General features: G+C 32.6%; 1 protein-coding gene across 7 annotated transcripts in view; it reads right to left on the reverse strand.

The window, feature by feature from the left end:
* Positions 1-13297, reverse strand: part of Wwp1 (WW domain containing E3 ubiquitin protein ligase 1) — a 105298-nt gene that overhangs the window by 51797 nt on the left and 40204 nt on the right. For 6 of the 7 annotated variants that reach the window (XM_078016946.1, XM_078016945.1, XM_078016944.1 and 3 more), the window contains 5 exons: positions 12709-12847; positions 12072-12196; positions 6263-6400; positions 6108-6174; positions 3303-3487 (listed from right to left, as the gene is read on the reverse strand). In XM_078016946.1, coding sequence (XP_077873072.1) covers positions 3303-3487; positions 6108-6174; positions 6263-6400; positions 12072-12196; positions 12709-12847 — 654 coding nt within the window. The remainder of the gene's footprint in view (positions 1-3302; positions 3488-6107; positions 6175-6262; positions 6401-12071; positions 12197-12708; positions 12848-13297) is intronic. The other variant, XM_078016943.1, reaches the window with a different exon arrangement.

Here is a 13297-nt window from a genome sequence, read left to right on the forward strand (position 1 = left end):
CTTAGTTTATGTATGTCTTAAACTCCGGGCCCACCATACCTTATCTGAAAACCTTGTAGTCAGGTGTGTTCCAGAATTCATTACTTTAGATGTTATATAACACATACATTACATATTACACTAATATCAGAGCAGGCTGGAGGCCACACATTGTTATTAAACACTCCTCAATAAAATGTAGAGATACACATAATAAGCATGTCAAGTAAAAACTACAAATAACCTCTTGTAAGTTCTAGTCATTTTGCCATCAAATGAGTTTCCCCCCTCCCTCAAAAAAGAACAACTTTAGTGATTTCAGTATTTTGGAATTAACAGTTGTATTAGTCTATCTTCACTAATAAGAAATACCCAAGGCTGAGTAACTTTATAAAGGAAAGAGGTATGGTTAGCTCACAGTTTGGGAGGCTCAAGTGCATGGCATCAACCTCGGTTCAACTTGGTTTGAAAGGTTAATAAAATAGGTACTTGTCACTCTGTTTTTCTATATGCTTAACAAAACACTGTTGAAATCTTGTTCCCAGGATGTGTTGTCCCCAACTGTGAACTGTTTGCTAATCTATACTTGTTCCCAGAATATGCTGTCCCCAACTGCCAAACTGCAGGATGCACTCCCTCACTGGGTTGCAGGCAAACTGCTCACTCGACCTGACCCATCAATAAACTTCCCTCCCTGCCCTCTCCAAGAAAAGTATATAAGCTCTGCTCAAGCGGTTCTCAGGGCTCTATCTCTCTTTGCTATAGAGAGCTCTGGGCCCTAGCATGCTAGTCTCCAAATAAACCCACCCTTCTGTTGTTGCATAAGACAGTCTCTTGTGGTCTCTTTCTCCGACGTTTCGCCGGACCCTTACAGGTTAAAGACCTCATGGGCAAATGGGAGAGCATGTATGAGAAGAAATCATATTTCCAGGCAGGAAGTCAGAAAGTAACTAGCTGGTCAGGCTCCCACTTATGACCACTTCATTTTCGGAACTAACTTAAGAGTCCTACAAGACTACTTTGATTCTCTATGAGGGCACACTTCCAATGAGCTAAGCCCCGCCCACTAGGTCCCACCTCTTAAAGGTCCAACTTTCACATTACCACACTGAGGGTCAACCTTCCAACACATGAATCTTTGAGGGGCAAATAACTTATAAACTATAGCACCAGATAGGAAATTAAAGATGTTATAATAGAATATGCACACACACACACCCTTACCCCCACGACTCCAACAACAAAAACTGACCTTAAAATCCTTACTTTAAAAAATAAATACCATTTTGTACCAACATCTTAAAAAAGGCAGGGATAACCCATTCCTTGAAAAGATACCTGAATTCATCCTCCTTGTAAGGGATGAGAATCATACAAAAGGCATCAGTTATGTGGTTGCTATCAAAGTAGGTTCTGGAAGCCTTTGTAGACCAACCTACGGAATGGTGGTAGTTGGATTGTTTTGTCACATAACACCAACAATAATCAGAGGAGATGAAGAGGTTGGAGGAATACTATTTGAAGCCTACCATAGTATAAAAGATGAATACTACCCCTTTGAGACACTATAAAAACCATATACATCAAAGTGAACAAGAAAGCAGTGTACAGTTGAGGGCCACAAAGCTATATGTCACTCATAGCTCTTCTACTTCCTAGCTGTAATCTCTCTGTGCTTTAGTTTCTTCATCAGAGGAAAAAAAGGAAAATACTGGTATCTATTTCAAAGAGTTATTGTGAGCATTAATTCATTTCATGGATATGCAATATATAAAACATGCACAGCACAAATGTTAGCTATCATTCTTACTTTTATTCAGATGCCCTAGATTACCTTATAATTATTAGGAATGCCACAGGAATTAGTTATGACAGAGCTTTCATTTCTTGTTCCTCATATGTATATTTTATTTTTACCTTGAAATCCCATGCAAGGATAAGAGAAGAATGTGAAAAGTGAATTTATTCCCCATCGAAAGAGGCCATAGAAGTATTTGACATGCTAGGGAGTTTAAATAAGAGATTCCTACAATGAGAAGAGCCTTGGTTAATTCCTTTCCCCTTTTACATCAACACCTGACTATGCCCAAGTGCTAAAACATGAAACTAACTAATTGTGGTGGATACTTTCACCAATTTAATCAAATAGCTAACCGTTTTAGTAGTAAGGGCTATACCCTCAAATCCATTCTTTTAAATGAAGATGACAAGAAGGATATAGAAAGGTGATATAATCCTTTCTGAAATGAGCAGTCAACATTTCCATCTTATTCCTTTTGTTAATTCAGAGTGGACTTAATAATTGGCCCTGCTATCTAATTACTGCCAAAAAGAATGGAACTGGCTCAACCATTCTAAATCCAAAGATAGCCCCATATAATAAATCAATTCATTTTTTTTAAGTATGGGTAACTATTTGATAACTTAAAAAGCTTTCCTGACTAAAATCATTGGCTTCATGCCTTATTGTGAAGAACTTTTGATACTCTGATAAATCTTTTTACTATGTGAAATAAAAAAAAAAAAAGTGAGTGGTCTTTGTATAGCTATTTACTCAGACTATATTTTTTAAATTGCAATTTTTAATTTCAAGATTAAGCAAATACTCATAAGCAAGCCAAGTATTTAGAATGTGCTGTTATGGCTACTAAAAGGATGACTTTTAATTGACTTGTACTATGAAGATATATCATTATTCTACACTGAAGATAGAGAACATCAAGCAGAGTTCTATGAAATTCACCACTATATTTGCTTTCTTAGAATGAGAGACCATGTTATATGTTTCATATTATGTTGCAGATTCAGACAGATCAAAAAAAAAGATTAGAAAGAAAACATTCTTAAAGTATTCCTTCTATAATAGAGTAATTCTTACTAAATATAAAACTTTCTGATAGCTCTATCAACCCACAGTACTTTTTTTTTCCGCATTGTTAAGTACTAAGGCTAAAAAGAAGCACTTGCACATTAAAAGACAATTTAAAAAATCATTCATTATTAAATCAATGCTTCACTAAAGTTCTTTCAGAAATATATTTTATACCATGAATTAAACAGTATTTTGTGACATACAGCCCAAGAATCTAGCTATCATAAAACCACTCAGAAAAATGTGTAGTTATCTCTAATATATTTTTGGAATATCATCCTAAATAATCTAGAAAAATTTAAATTCAGAAAAAATTCAGGAATTACAATTTAAAAATTACTATCAGAATAGAAGATTAAGAAAGACTGTAGAATAAGGGAAACATAGGCAAAGACAAATAAACTTAATTTAGTTTACATTCAAACAATATGTCATAAATAGCAACACTTACCAGTGTCATTAGTAGGCTCAGATGTGAGTGCTTTGGGGGCTGGTGTATTTTTGGGTCTGGCAGCAACCTGAGATGGAGATGAAGGTGTGTTGTCTCCATTAACTACATACGAACAGCATGAGTTCTGGACAACAGTATTGGTAGGTATGTGATTATCTACTCCATTGCTACTCTCAACAGCCAACCTTTAAAAAGAAAAAGTCTTACTTCAATAAGTATAATTAAACAACTTTTCATTAGAATGTTCATGAAAAACATTTGCTGAGTTCTTAACATTCAAGTAAAGTGATAGGTATTAAGTGTGATGAACAAAGATATGGCCTATTATTATTATTGAAGTTTCAGTATTACAATACTAGCAAGCAAAAATATACTGATATAAAAATATACTAAGTTCAAATAAATCAGTTCAAATAATGATCCAGTTGTACATTTTAATATTTCAGTATAAGAATATTAACCTATTTTTAATTCTCTGTAGTTTCAAAAAACTCATAAAATTTATAAAAACCAATTTTAAGCTTATAATTTTATTGAATAATAAAAAAGCTGAAATGTCTGTTAATATTCATTACAAAGTATTTTGTAGTAAACAATAAAATTTTGAGTGTACGATGATCACAGAAAGTTAACTATTATACGCCAGAATTATAAAAATTTATGATATATAAATTAATTGCAAATAAACAAATAAATAAAAACTAGAACTACAAAATCAAATATTTTAAATCCTGTTGCCAATAGGGAGGAGTTGGTAATATTTTAGAAGTGGCCAGGAAAGCTTTTCCAAATATATAGGACACCCTACATCCACCAAGCAGCCTAAGTATTGTTTTAAAATACAAATCAGATCTTGTCCCTTCCCTGCTTAAATCTAGGGATTTAAAATCTGGAATAAAATCTAGGCTTCTTACCTTAGTCAAAAAAGCTTTTGAAAATCAGCCACATTTCCCACCCCATCTATGTCCCTGACTTATTTTTCTCCAAGTTTCTTGCTCACCTTGCAAAAAATATAGTATAACAATTTTATTAAGTATGAAAAGTGTTCAAATGTGCATTTTAAATTATTATATACCAGACTAGAATTATAATAAGATTTTTGGAAAAGGTTAATTATACTCTAGAATTAAAAGAATCTGTAGAAAAGAAGTTAGCTGCAAATAAACTCGAAGCCTTTGAACTTGTTCTGCCCCTCAGAGTTCTGTATGGAAAGTTTTCTTAGCTTTTTAATTTAATTTTGGCACAAATGGGACTTTCTTGGAGACGATTCCCTGATCTCTCTCTTTAAAATAGGTTCTTCTCCATTCATGTAACCTCCATCCTACCTCAATTATTTCACAGTTCTTATCGCTATATTCGGTTAGCTTATTTATTTATTCTGTAGTCTAATACCAACATCTATCCCACCATAATGTAAATTTCTTGGGAACTGATCTGGTACTCTTAGTGTTTGGACTAGTGTCTGGTACTGAACAGGCACTCAATAAGCATCTCTTAAATCCTCCTCTCCCTTGTCACCTATGAGATATATTTAGGAAGTTTTAATAGGTACTGAGAAAAGCTTCCAAATGAATCTAATTTGTGTACCCCTCCACAGCTACCTAGTGAGAATCAGTGAGTGATTCAGGAGTGAGATGAGAGAATCCATCTGAAATCCTCCTAGTACTGTAGAAACTATCCTTAATTTAAATGCGTTACTATGAATAAACAATATTAAGTTTTAGATTGGTAGTCATTCAAGTTCCACTATCTAAAATTATACTTTAAAGAATAAAAAAGACATATTTCACACGCTAATAATTTTAATCAACCTATGTTGTCCACTTTTAGTCATTAATTTTCTCACTGTAAATTATAATGTGGATACCAAATATATTTAAGACAAATATACATTCTAGAAGGTGTACTTACCTGTTCAAAGTGTTTTTATGAGAATCATTTAATGGCAATTTAGGAACAGTGCTATTAATAACTTTGTAAAAACTTTCGCATTTACCAACAAACCTTTTCAAATGTACCTAATCAATTTTATAGTAATATATTTCTATATTTTCAGGTTTTAATTTCACAATATACATCTATTATTCACTTGCATTGCACTTTAGATACTTCAACCAAAGAATCTCAACTGTCATGAAATGTGAATGCCAGGAAGCTTTTGAAATGGCAGGATGATTTTTGTAGGAAGACCATAATATACAGGAGAATGACAATTCCAATAAAACATATGATTTTCCCACAATATCTGACTCTATTTACCAATAAAAAGGCCTAAATATAGATTTAAGGACATTTCAATAGAAGAATGAAGCATTAACAAGATACAACATAAACGATGAACCCTGAAACATTATGCTTTGTCAAAGGAGCTGGTCAAAAAAGTTCACGTTATATGAACGTTTAATGTGAAATGGCTAGAATAGAAAAGAGAGAGAATGTAGATTCCTGGATAACAGAGGCTGGGAGGAAGGAGGAATTGGGAGTGAGTAACTACTCATGGCTATAGTTTCTTCTTGGGGTGGTGATAAGAATGTTCTGAAATCAGTGATCATAGTTGGCCATCTGTGAAAATACTAAATTCCACTGAAACATGTACTTTGTAAGAGTGACTTCTGTAGTACGTGTATTGTATCTCAATAAAACATTATTTTATAAAGCTATGCTCATAAGCATTCAACAAATAACAAGTTCACATATAAGCTATTAAATTATGTGGCAAATTCTAAACTAAGTTTAAAATTTAGAACGTCATACATGGGAAATGTTTTATCATATCATCTCAAACACTAAAATAAAATATTCTACCTGGTAGTTGTCCTTGCAGAAGGTTCTCCATTTTCATGTAAGGCATCACCGTTTTGCTGTATTTCTACTGAATAAGAAGAAACAAACACTCTAGGTTTTTATATACTCCTTGGCAATTTTTTCCTTTAAATTTTAAAAACACATAGTCAGCTTACTAGTTGGAGATGAGTTGCAGTTTGTTAGATTTTCTTGCTCAATCACCAATCCATCAAGCACAACTATCAATTCACCAGTTTGCACTATGCCATTCTTGTTTTCCAAAGAAAGTTTTAATTGTTCTTTCACTTTTTCCACTAGAAAAAAATATCGTAATTTAAAAGCTTTTGTCACATACAAAAATGTTTTAGAAATCAAAATTACATTTCAAGAATTACTCTTAAGTTCAGTACCTGACAGTTACATTTGGAAGTAATTTTTGTGCTTTTTTTATCTGTAGTTCCTTCTATACTACACCAAGATCATTCTCTTTCATACCTTGTTAAGTAACTCTTCTCCCCCAACCCCATACTTTCAACATCATCTTTCATTACTTCCATGTACAGGACGAACTTCAGAGAACATGAATTAGGTGATGCTGTTACAAATTCCAACTCTGCAACCAACTAGGGGGACTCTGAGTAAAGTTATTCTAACTTCTTAAAGCCTGTTTCCCTGTCACAAAATGGAAATAATAAGAGCTTCAAACTCTAGGAACAGTCATAAAGACCTAATGTAAAGCCACATAGAAAGCACTAGCACCACACCTAACACAGTTAGTGCTCACTAAATGCTAAGTACTGTGACAATAGTTTGTTATTTCTTTTTACATTAGTCAGACACTTCACTCCCATTATTGGAGGACCTAGCTGTAACTGAATGAAATTCAAGTGATTTCATACCAACTTCTATCATACAACGTATTAAAAGTTATTAGTATGGGGCAGAAGACATGGGAAGATGACAGTGCAAGGGTAGAAAGTTTCAATTAGAAGAAATAAGATTTTTTTCTTTTGAAATACACTGTACAGTGTGGTGAATATCATAAATAATAACATTACACATTTCAAAATCACTAAAAGGCTAACTTTCAAATTTTCTCACTACAAAAAGTGGTATTTGAGGTGAAGTGACAGGTATGTTTATTAGCTTAATTATTACACATTTTATTTACAAATCATCATACCTTGTATCACACAAATATATACAACTAAAAACTCTCAACTCAGAATTTTTAAAAATTTAAAATTAAAAATTCATCAATGATCACTTTAGTATCCAAAATGGGGTCAGTTACTTCAGTCTGATCTTTAGTGACTTTCTTTCTTCTTCTTAATATTTTAGTTGTCAATGGTTATTCATTCATTCATTCATTCATTCATTGTGCTGGGAATAGAACCCATTTATTCATTCATTTTTTTATTGTGTTGGGAATAGAACCCAGTGCCTCACACATGCGAGGCTAGCGCTCTACCACTGAGCCACAACTCCAGCCCTCTTTAGTGGCTTTCTGAAGCTACTGAATTCATGGAACTTTTCACATCTTAAAGTTCATAACTTTGATACTGCTTATATTTAACAAATTTGAGTCCCTCCCCCCATTTACAAAACATCCACAACAAACATCTTGAGTACCTATCCATGTACAGAAAAGACAAAAATTTACAACTAATACTGGACAGGAATTCTTTTCAAAACAATTGAAGAACCATGTAATTAAGGAAGACCTTATAGAATACCTATCCAACTATTTGTAGTACAATTAGCCTTATCTCCATTCTAAATCAAAAGCAATTAATGAAACTAGGGGAAATACAAAAAAACACACACACACACACACACACAAAAAAAAAAAACCTACAAAAGAATGAACTTGAATTTTATCTAATAATCTCTCTGAAGAAAACTATATTGACCAACATTCTATTTCATTGATGTTATCTTCCTCCATTTAAAGTGCCCAGAAAGAGACTGGGCTCTCTTTCATAAAATATTTAGCTATTTGAACATATTACTAAAAAAACCCAGCATTTTGAAATTTTTTAATATAGATCTCTGTGTAAATTCTGATTCATTTGTCTATTAATTGTGTGCATTCTCATCCTAGAAAGACAGATTTGTTGGATATGCAAACTTTTTTTTTTTTTTCAGGGGTATCTGTCCTGAGCAGGTATGGACATTGAAGGATTTGTGATAACCCAAACCAAACACATTTCTTTTTCTGAATCACAGAGCAAGATTCATTTGTGAGGCATGCTATGATGTCACTTTCCTTCATTAAAAGTGACATCATCTGTTACCTATCCAGTCCAATTCTGTTGTTTTCTTATTCATCTCGATTAAAGTAGAACTACTTTCTTTTTTTTTTAAATTATAAGTTGTTCAAAACATTACAAAGCTCTTGATATATCATATTTTACACATTTGATTCAAGTGGGTTATGAACTCCCATTTTTACCCTGTATATAGATTGCAGAATCACATTGGTTTGCAAACTTTATATTGATAATGATCTTCCAAATCTCTGAAGAAAGATACTATTTCACTATCTTTCCCTATCTGCTGTTAATTCTACAATTCTAAATTATAAATCTTTGCAAATAACTTGTTTTATCTCCATGGATCCTTTTAAAACCTGTCTTTGGTGTCTTGAATTTCACTATAGTATGTCCAAACATGACTTTCTCTTTGCTATTTTATTTGGGATAATATCATGTTTTTCATTATTATTCAGAAATTTGCTATCATTATCCCTTAAAATATCTCCTCTAGTTTGGGGGTCAGCAAATTACAGTCCATACTTCAAAATCTAGCCTACCTTTATAAATAAAGTCTACCAAAAAAAAAAGTCACCTGTTTTTATAAGTAAAGTTTTATCTGAATATAGCTACACCCATTCATTTACATATTTTTCATGGCTAATTTCACTCTACAAGGGCAGAAGAGTTGAATCAGTACAACAGAAACTGTTGGCCTATAAAGCTTAAATATTTAGTATCTAGATCTTTCTAGAAAATATCTGTTCTTATATTCTGTAATTTTTGACAGGAGCTTGTTCTCCAATTTAGTTTATAGGTAATCTCTGGGCTTTAACACAGTTGTGCTTTGTTTGTAATTCTGCCAGAAATTTTAAGGTACTCCCAAGAGTCTAGATTGGAGGAGTTCAGGGTCAGGTCCCCTATATGGCTACTAAACAAAAGCTTGGTATTCTGAAAGCTGCTATGAGCGTGGCCTACTATTCTAATTCCACTTTACAACTCAAACAAAAAAGCTTAGATTGTACTGTCCAACATGGAAGCTACTAGGAAAAGATTTTCTTTGCTCGCCCTTTATTTCAAGGAGGGACCTCTGTCTTTTTGCAAATCATCAATGTCACAAAGATTTGTTCTGTCTAGGATCTAGTTGTTCTTTCTGTGATAGGAGGTTCTTTACAGCATATATTTCACAATTCTGAACATGTAAGATTGAAGTAAAATACTCTGAATCATATAACTACTATCACATAAATAATTCCCACTTAGGGCTGGGGTTGTGGCTTATTGATAGAGTACTTGCCTAGCATGTGCAAATTCCTGGGTTCAATCCTTAGTACCACATAAAAATTAATAAAATAAAGGTAAAAAAATAATTCCCACTTACATGTATATGTTTATATATTTATAGAGAGATAACAGTATTATTCCATCACAGTATTAACACAGAAACTTGGATATATTCATCTATTGAATATGTGAGTACCTATTCTGTGGCAGGCACAGTTCTCTGGGGAAGACTGATCTCTGACCAATACAACTAGAACACCCTACCATTCCTTTAATGGAATTACCACCACCACCACCAGAATTGATTTGTTTTCTGATCTACCTCCCCAAATGAACTGAAGGTTCCAACACAGCAAAGGGATCTTGTCCATCTAATTCAGAGATGTATTCTCAGCATCTGACAGAAGGCAGGCACTTAATAAACATTTAAGTGATTAAGACAGTCCTGTCCTGGGGAAATTTATTCTTTTTTTTTCTTTTTTTTTTTGAGAGAGAGAGAGAAAATGAATTTTAATATTTATTTTTCAGTTTTCGGTGGACACAACATCTTTGTTTGTATGTGGTGCTGAGGATCGAAACCAGGCCGCACACATGCCAGGCAAGCACGCTACCGCTTGAGCCACATCCCCAGCCCCAAGGGAAATTTATTCTTATAAGGCAGAAGTAGGTTTTTTTTCTTACTTAGACATTCTTCCTTAGCTTAAGAAGAGCAAAAGAATAATCTGAGACACTGAGGAACTAGGTAAATAAGTCAATGATTTATCCTATAATCACGAACTTGTTGAAAATATGTGTTTTCCCTAGAGAAACAAAAGTTTTTCAAAAATCTTTGTTTTTAAGGTGCTTTATATTTAGCTCACACTCATACTGAAACTGTTTTTCTAAACTGCTAGGATAATGTATTAATTATTTATTGTTGAGCAATAATTATCCTAAAATTTAGTAGCTTAAAGTAACAAAAACCACTTATTGTTCATAGCTTCTACAACCAAGGAACTCAATAGGAGCCCACACACATCTGGCAAGTTAGTGCTAGATGTTGAAAGGAGACTTCAGTGCTTCCTAAGAGTCTCTCAAAGTGAGTAATACAAGGGACAAAGGCAAAAGTAGGAATGGCTTTTATAACCAAGTGTCTCTCTTTTCTCTCCTACAAACTGGAGTGTGTTTTTCAAGGACCTGAAAGCAATTCTTTTAAAATGTAATGATCAGAAAAGACAAGGCAAATCTCTGTCTCTCTGGGAGGACAGAATCCTAACATTGCTAATTGCCATACATATTTGGCCAAGTTGCAACTATGCTGATCAATCTTTGGTAATTTTTCACTTTCCTGACTACTGAATTCCTGCTCAAACCAACTCTTTTTCCCTTTAAAATATCTTATCACCTGTGTACAAACTAAAGTTCAGTTTAGTTTAAAATGACTCCTCCTTTTTACAAAAGTGTATTACCGATTTAAATCTACTTATGAAACAGTGAAACAAAGAGGGTAAAATAAGTCTTAGATATCAGTATCTGATGCTGATGACATAAGGAAAAGAAAGCTAAAAAGACCACACATCTTTGCAGAGGTAACTAAATAACTTCTATAGTTTAGAATGGTGTTCAAGTGATCTAAACTCATAACTAAAGGTAATGTTTAAAAATTGGGATTTTAGGACTGGGGTTGTGGCTCAGTGGTAGAGCGAGTGCCTAGCATATGCAAGGCCCTGGATTTGATTCTCAGCACAACATAAAAATAAATAAGATAAAGGTATTGTGACCAACTACAACTAAAAAATAAGTATTGAGAATAAAAATTATTTTTTCTTTAAAAAAAAAGCAAGACTAAATTCTAATTTTACAATTCAAACAAACAAAAAGTAGAGGTTGTACTGTCCAACATGGTAACTACTAGCCATATAAGGCTATTTAAATTTAAATAAAATGAAATACAATTTAAAGTAAGTTCCTTAGTTGCAATAGTCTCCTTTAAAATGGTCAGCTGTTTTCTGACCTTGGATAGAAGAATTACAGATAACTATACTATTCTGTGACTTTTCTAAATTCTCCATGTTTTCTGCAATGAATTGATTATAAATGAAAAAGAAATTTTTAAAGTTAGAGTTTATTATATTCCAATAAAGTTGTTATTAGTCAAAAAACAAAGCAGAATAGGCTCAGATGATTTTTTTAATATTTAAAGTATATATTAAGTAAACAATAAATGGCTGACAACCACTGATAACAGGGTATTTGTGGATAACTGAAGTCATTTTTGTAAATCTATAGGATGCCAAGAGGCTAGCGTCAATATTACCTGCTTTATATAATGCCACAAACTTAAAAGTAATTACAGGCAAGAAGTAAAGTTCTCTTTATGAATACAGAAATGTTTTTTGCTTTTGGACTTTAAGGTATGTTCAGTGTCTGAAACTTATGAAGAAACAAAAGTAGAACAAAAACTTACATTTTCTATTGTGCTTTAACAGAGCTTGTTTCAAATCTATCGTTGCTCTTCCTAATAAAGCATCTGCTTTTAAGGTGTGATGGCTCCAAACTCGAAATTCCAAAGTACTCTGTGGGGTCACATTTCTGCAAGGGTAAAATTATAACAAAAATATAGAAGTATACATCATCATTCTAAGTGGTAATCCCTCTAAACCATTTATTTCAATAATATTTTAAATTGGGAACTTAGTTTATTTAATATTGTATGAAATAGTAAATTGTCTGAATTATGAATTAAAATATTTTAAGTACATTCTAGATAAGAATTTTTTGTGGCTAGCAAATAAAAACACTGGCAATACACTGAGAGTATACTGAGATTTCACAATAATGCTGTTACTATTGGAATAAATTTCTGAAGATTTTTTTTTAAATGATGGCATTTAGTTATAATACTTTATGTAAATTTTTTTATAAATTTATACCATTATATCACAAATGCCAGAATTAAGGAATACCAATTTATTTATAAGACATTCAGAGAAAATAAGGCTATGTGGAAATTAGTTAATAAAAAAGGCAAGAATTAGTACACTTCCTTTATAAGAAAATAAAATAGAAGCACAACTCTCTTGAAAATTTTGCAAAGTACTTACACAGTTAGCTGTTCATCCCATTTTGGATTAGAAGAACTACTGGATTTGGCTGTTTTTTTAATTTCTCCATCTACAACTACATCTGTATATGTTGCTGTTCCAAACCAGTTCTTTTTTCTTTTTAGTTTGGCACTAGAAACTAACAGAAAAATGATGATCACTATTGAATATGTATAGTTAAAAAGTAGGATTGCCTACTAATATACCATTAAAAATGGAACTGTATTTGTTGTACAACTAGAACTCTTCTTATTGGCGAAATTTAGACATAATACAAAAGGGCTACTGATAATACCTGAGAATCATTTGACTTTTTAAGTTTTATTGAGACATAATTCACAAACCATATATTCATCCATTTAAATGGCACAATTCATTGATTTTTAACATCTTCACCAAATTGCATTTAAAAATCACCACATTCAATTTTAAAACAATTTTGTTACCCCCAAAAGAAACTCATATCATTAAGTAGTAACCCCTCTGTTTCCTTCCAACTACCCAATCCTATTGCAGCCCTAGGCAACCACTAATCTATCATCTATCTCTACAGATTTTTCTATTTTGGACATTTCATATAAGTGAAATC

This window comes from Ictidomys tridecemlineatus, chromosome 7 (genome assembly GCF_052094955.1).
Source record: "Ictidomys tridecemlineatus isolate mIctTri1 chromosome 7, mIctTri1.hap1, whole genome shotgun sequence".
NCBI classification, from domain to species: domain Eukaryota; kingdom Metazoa; phylum Chordata; class Mammalia; order Rodentia; family Sciuridae; genus Ictidomys; species Ictidomys tridecemlineatus.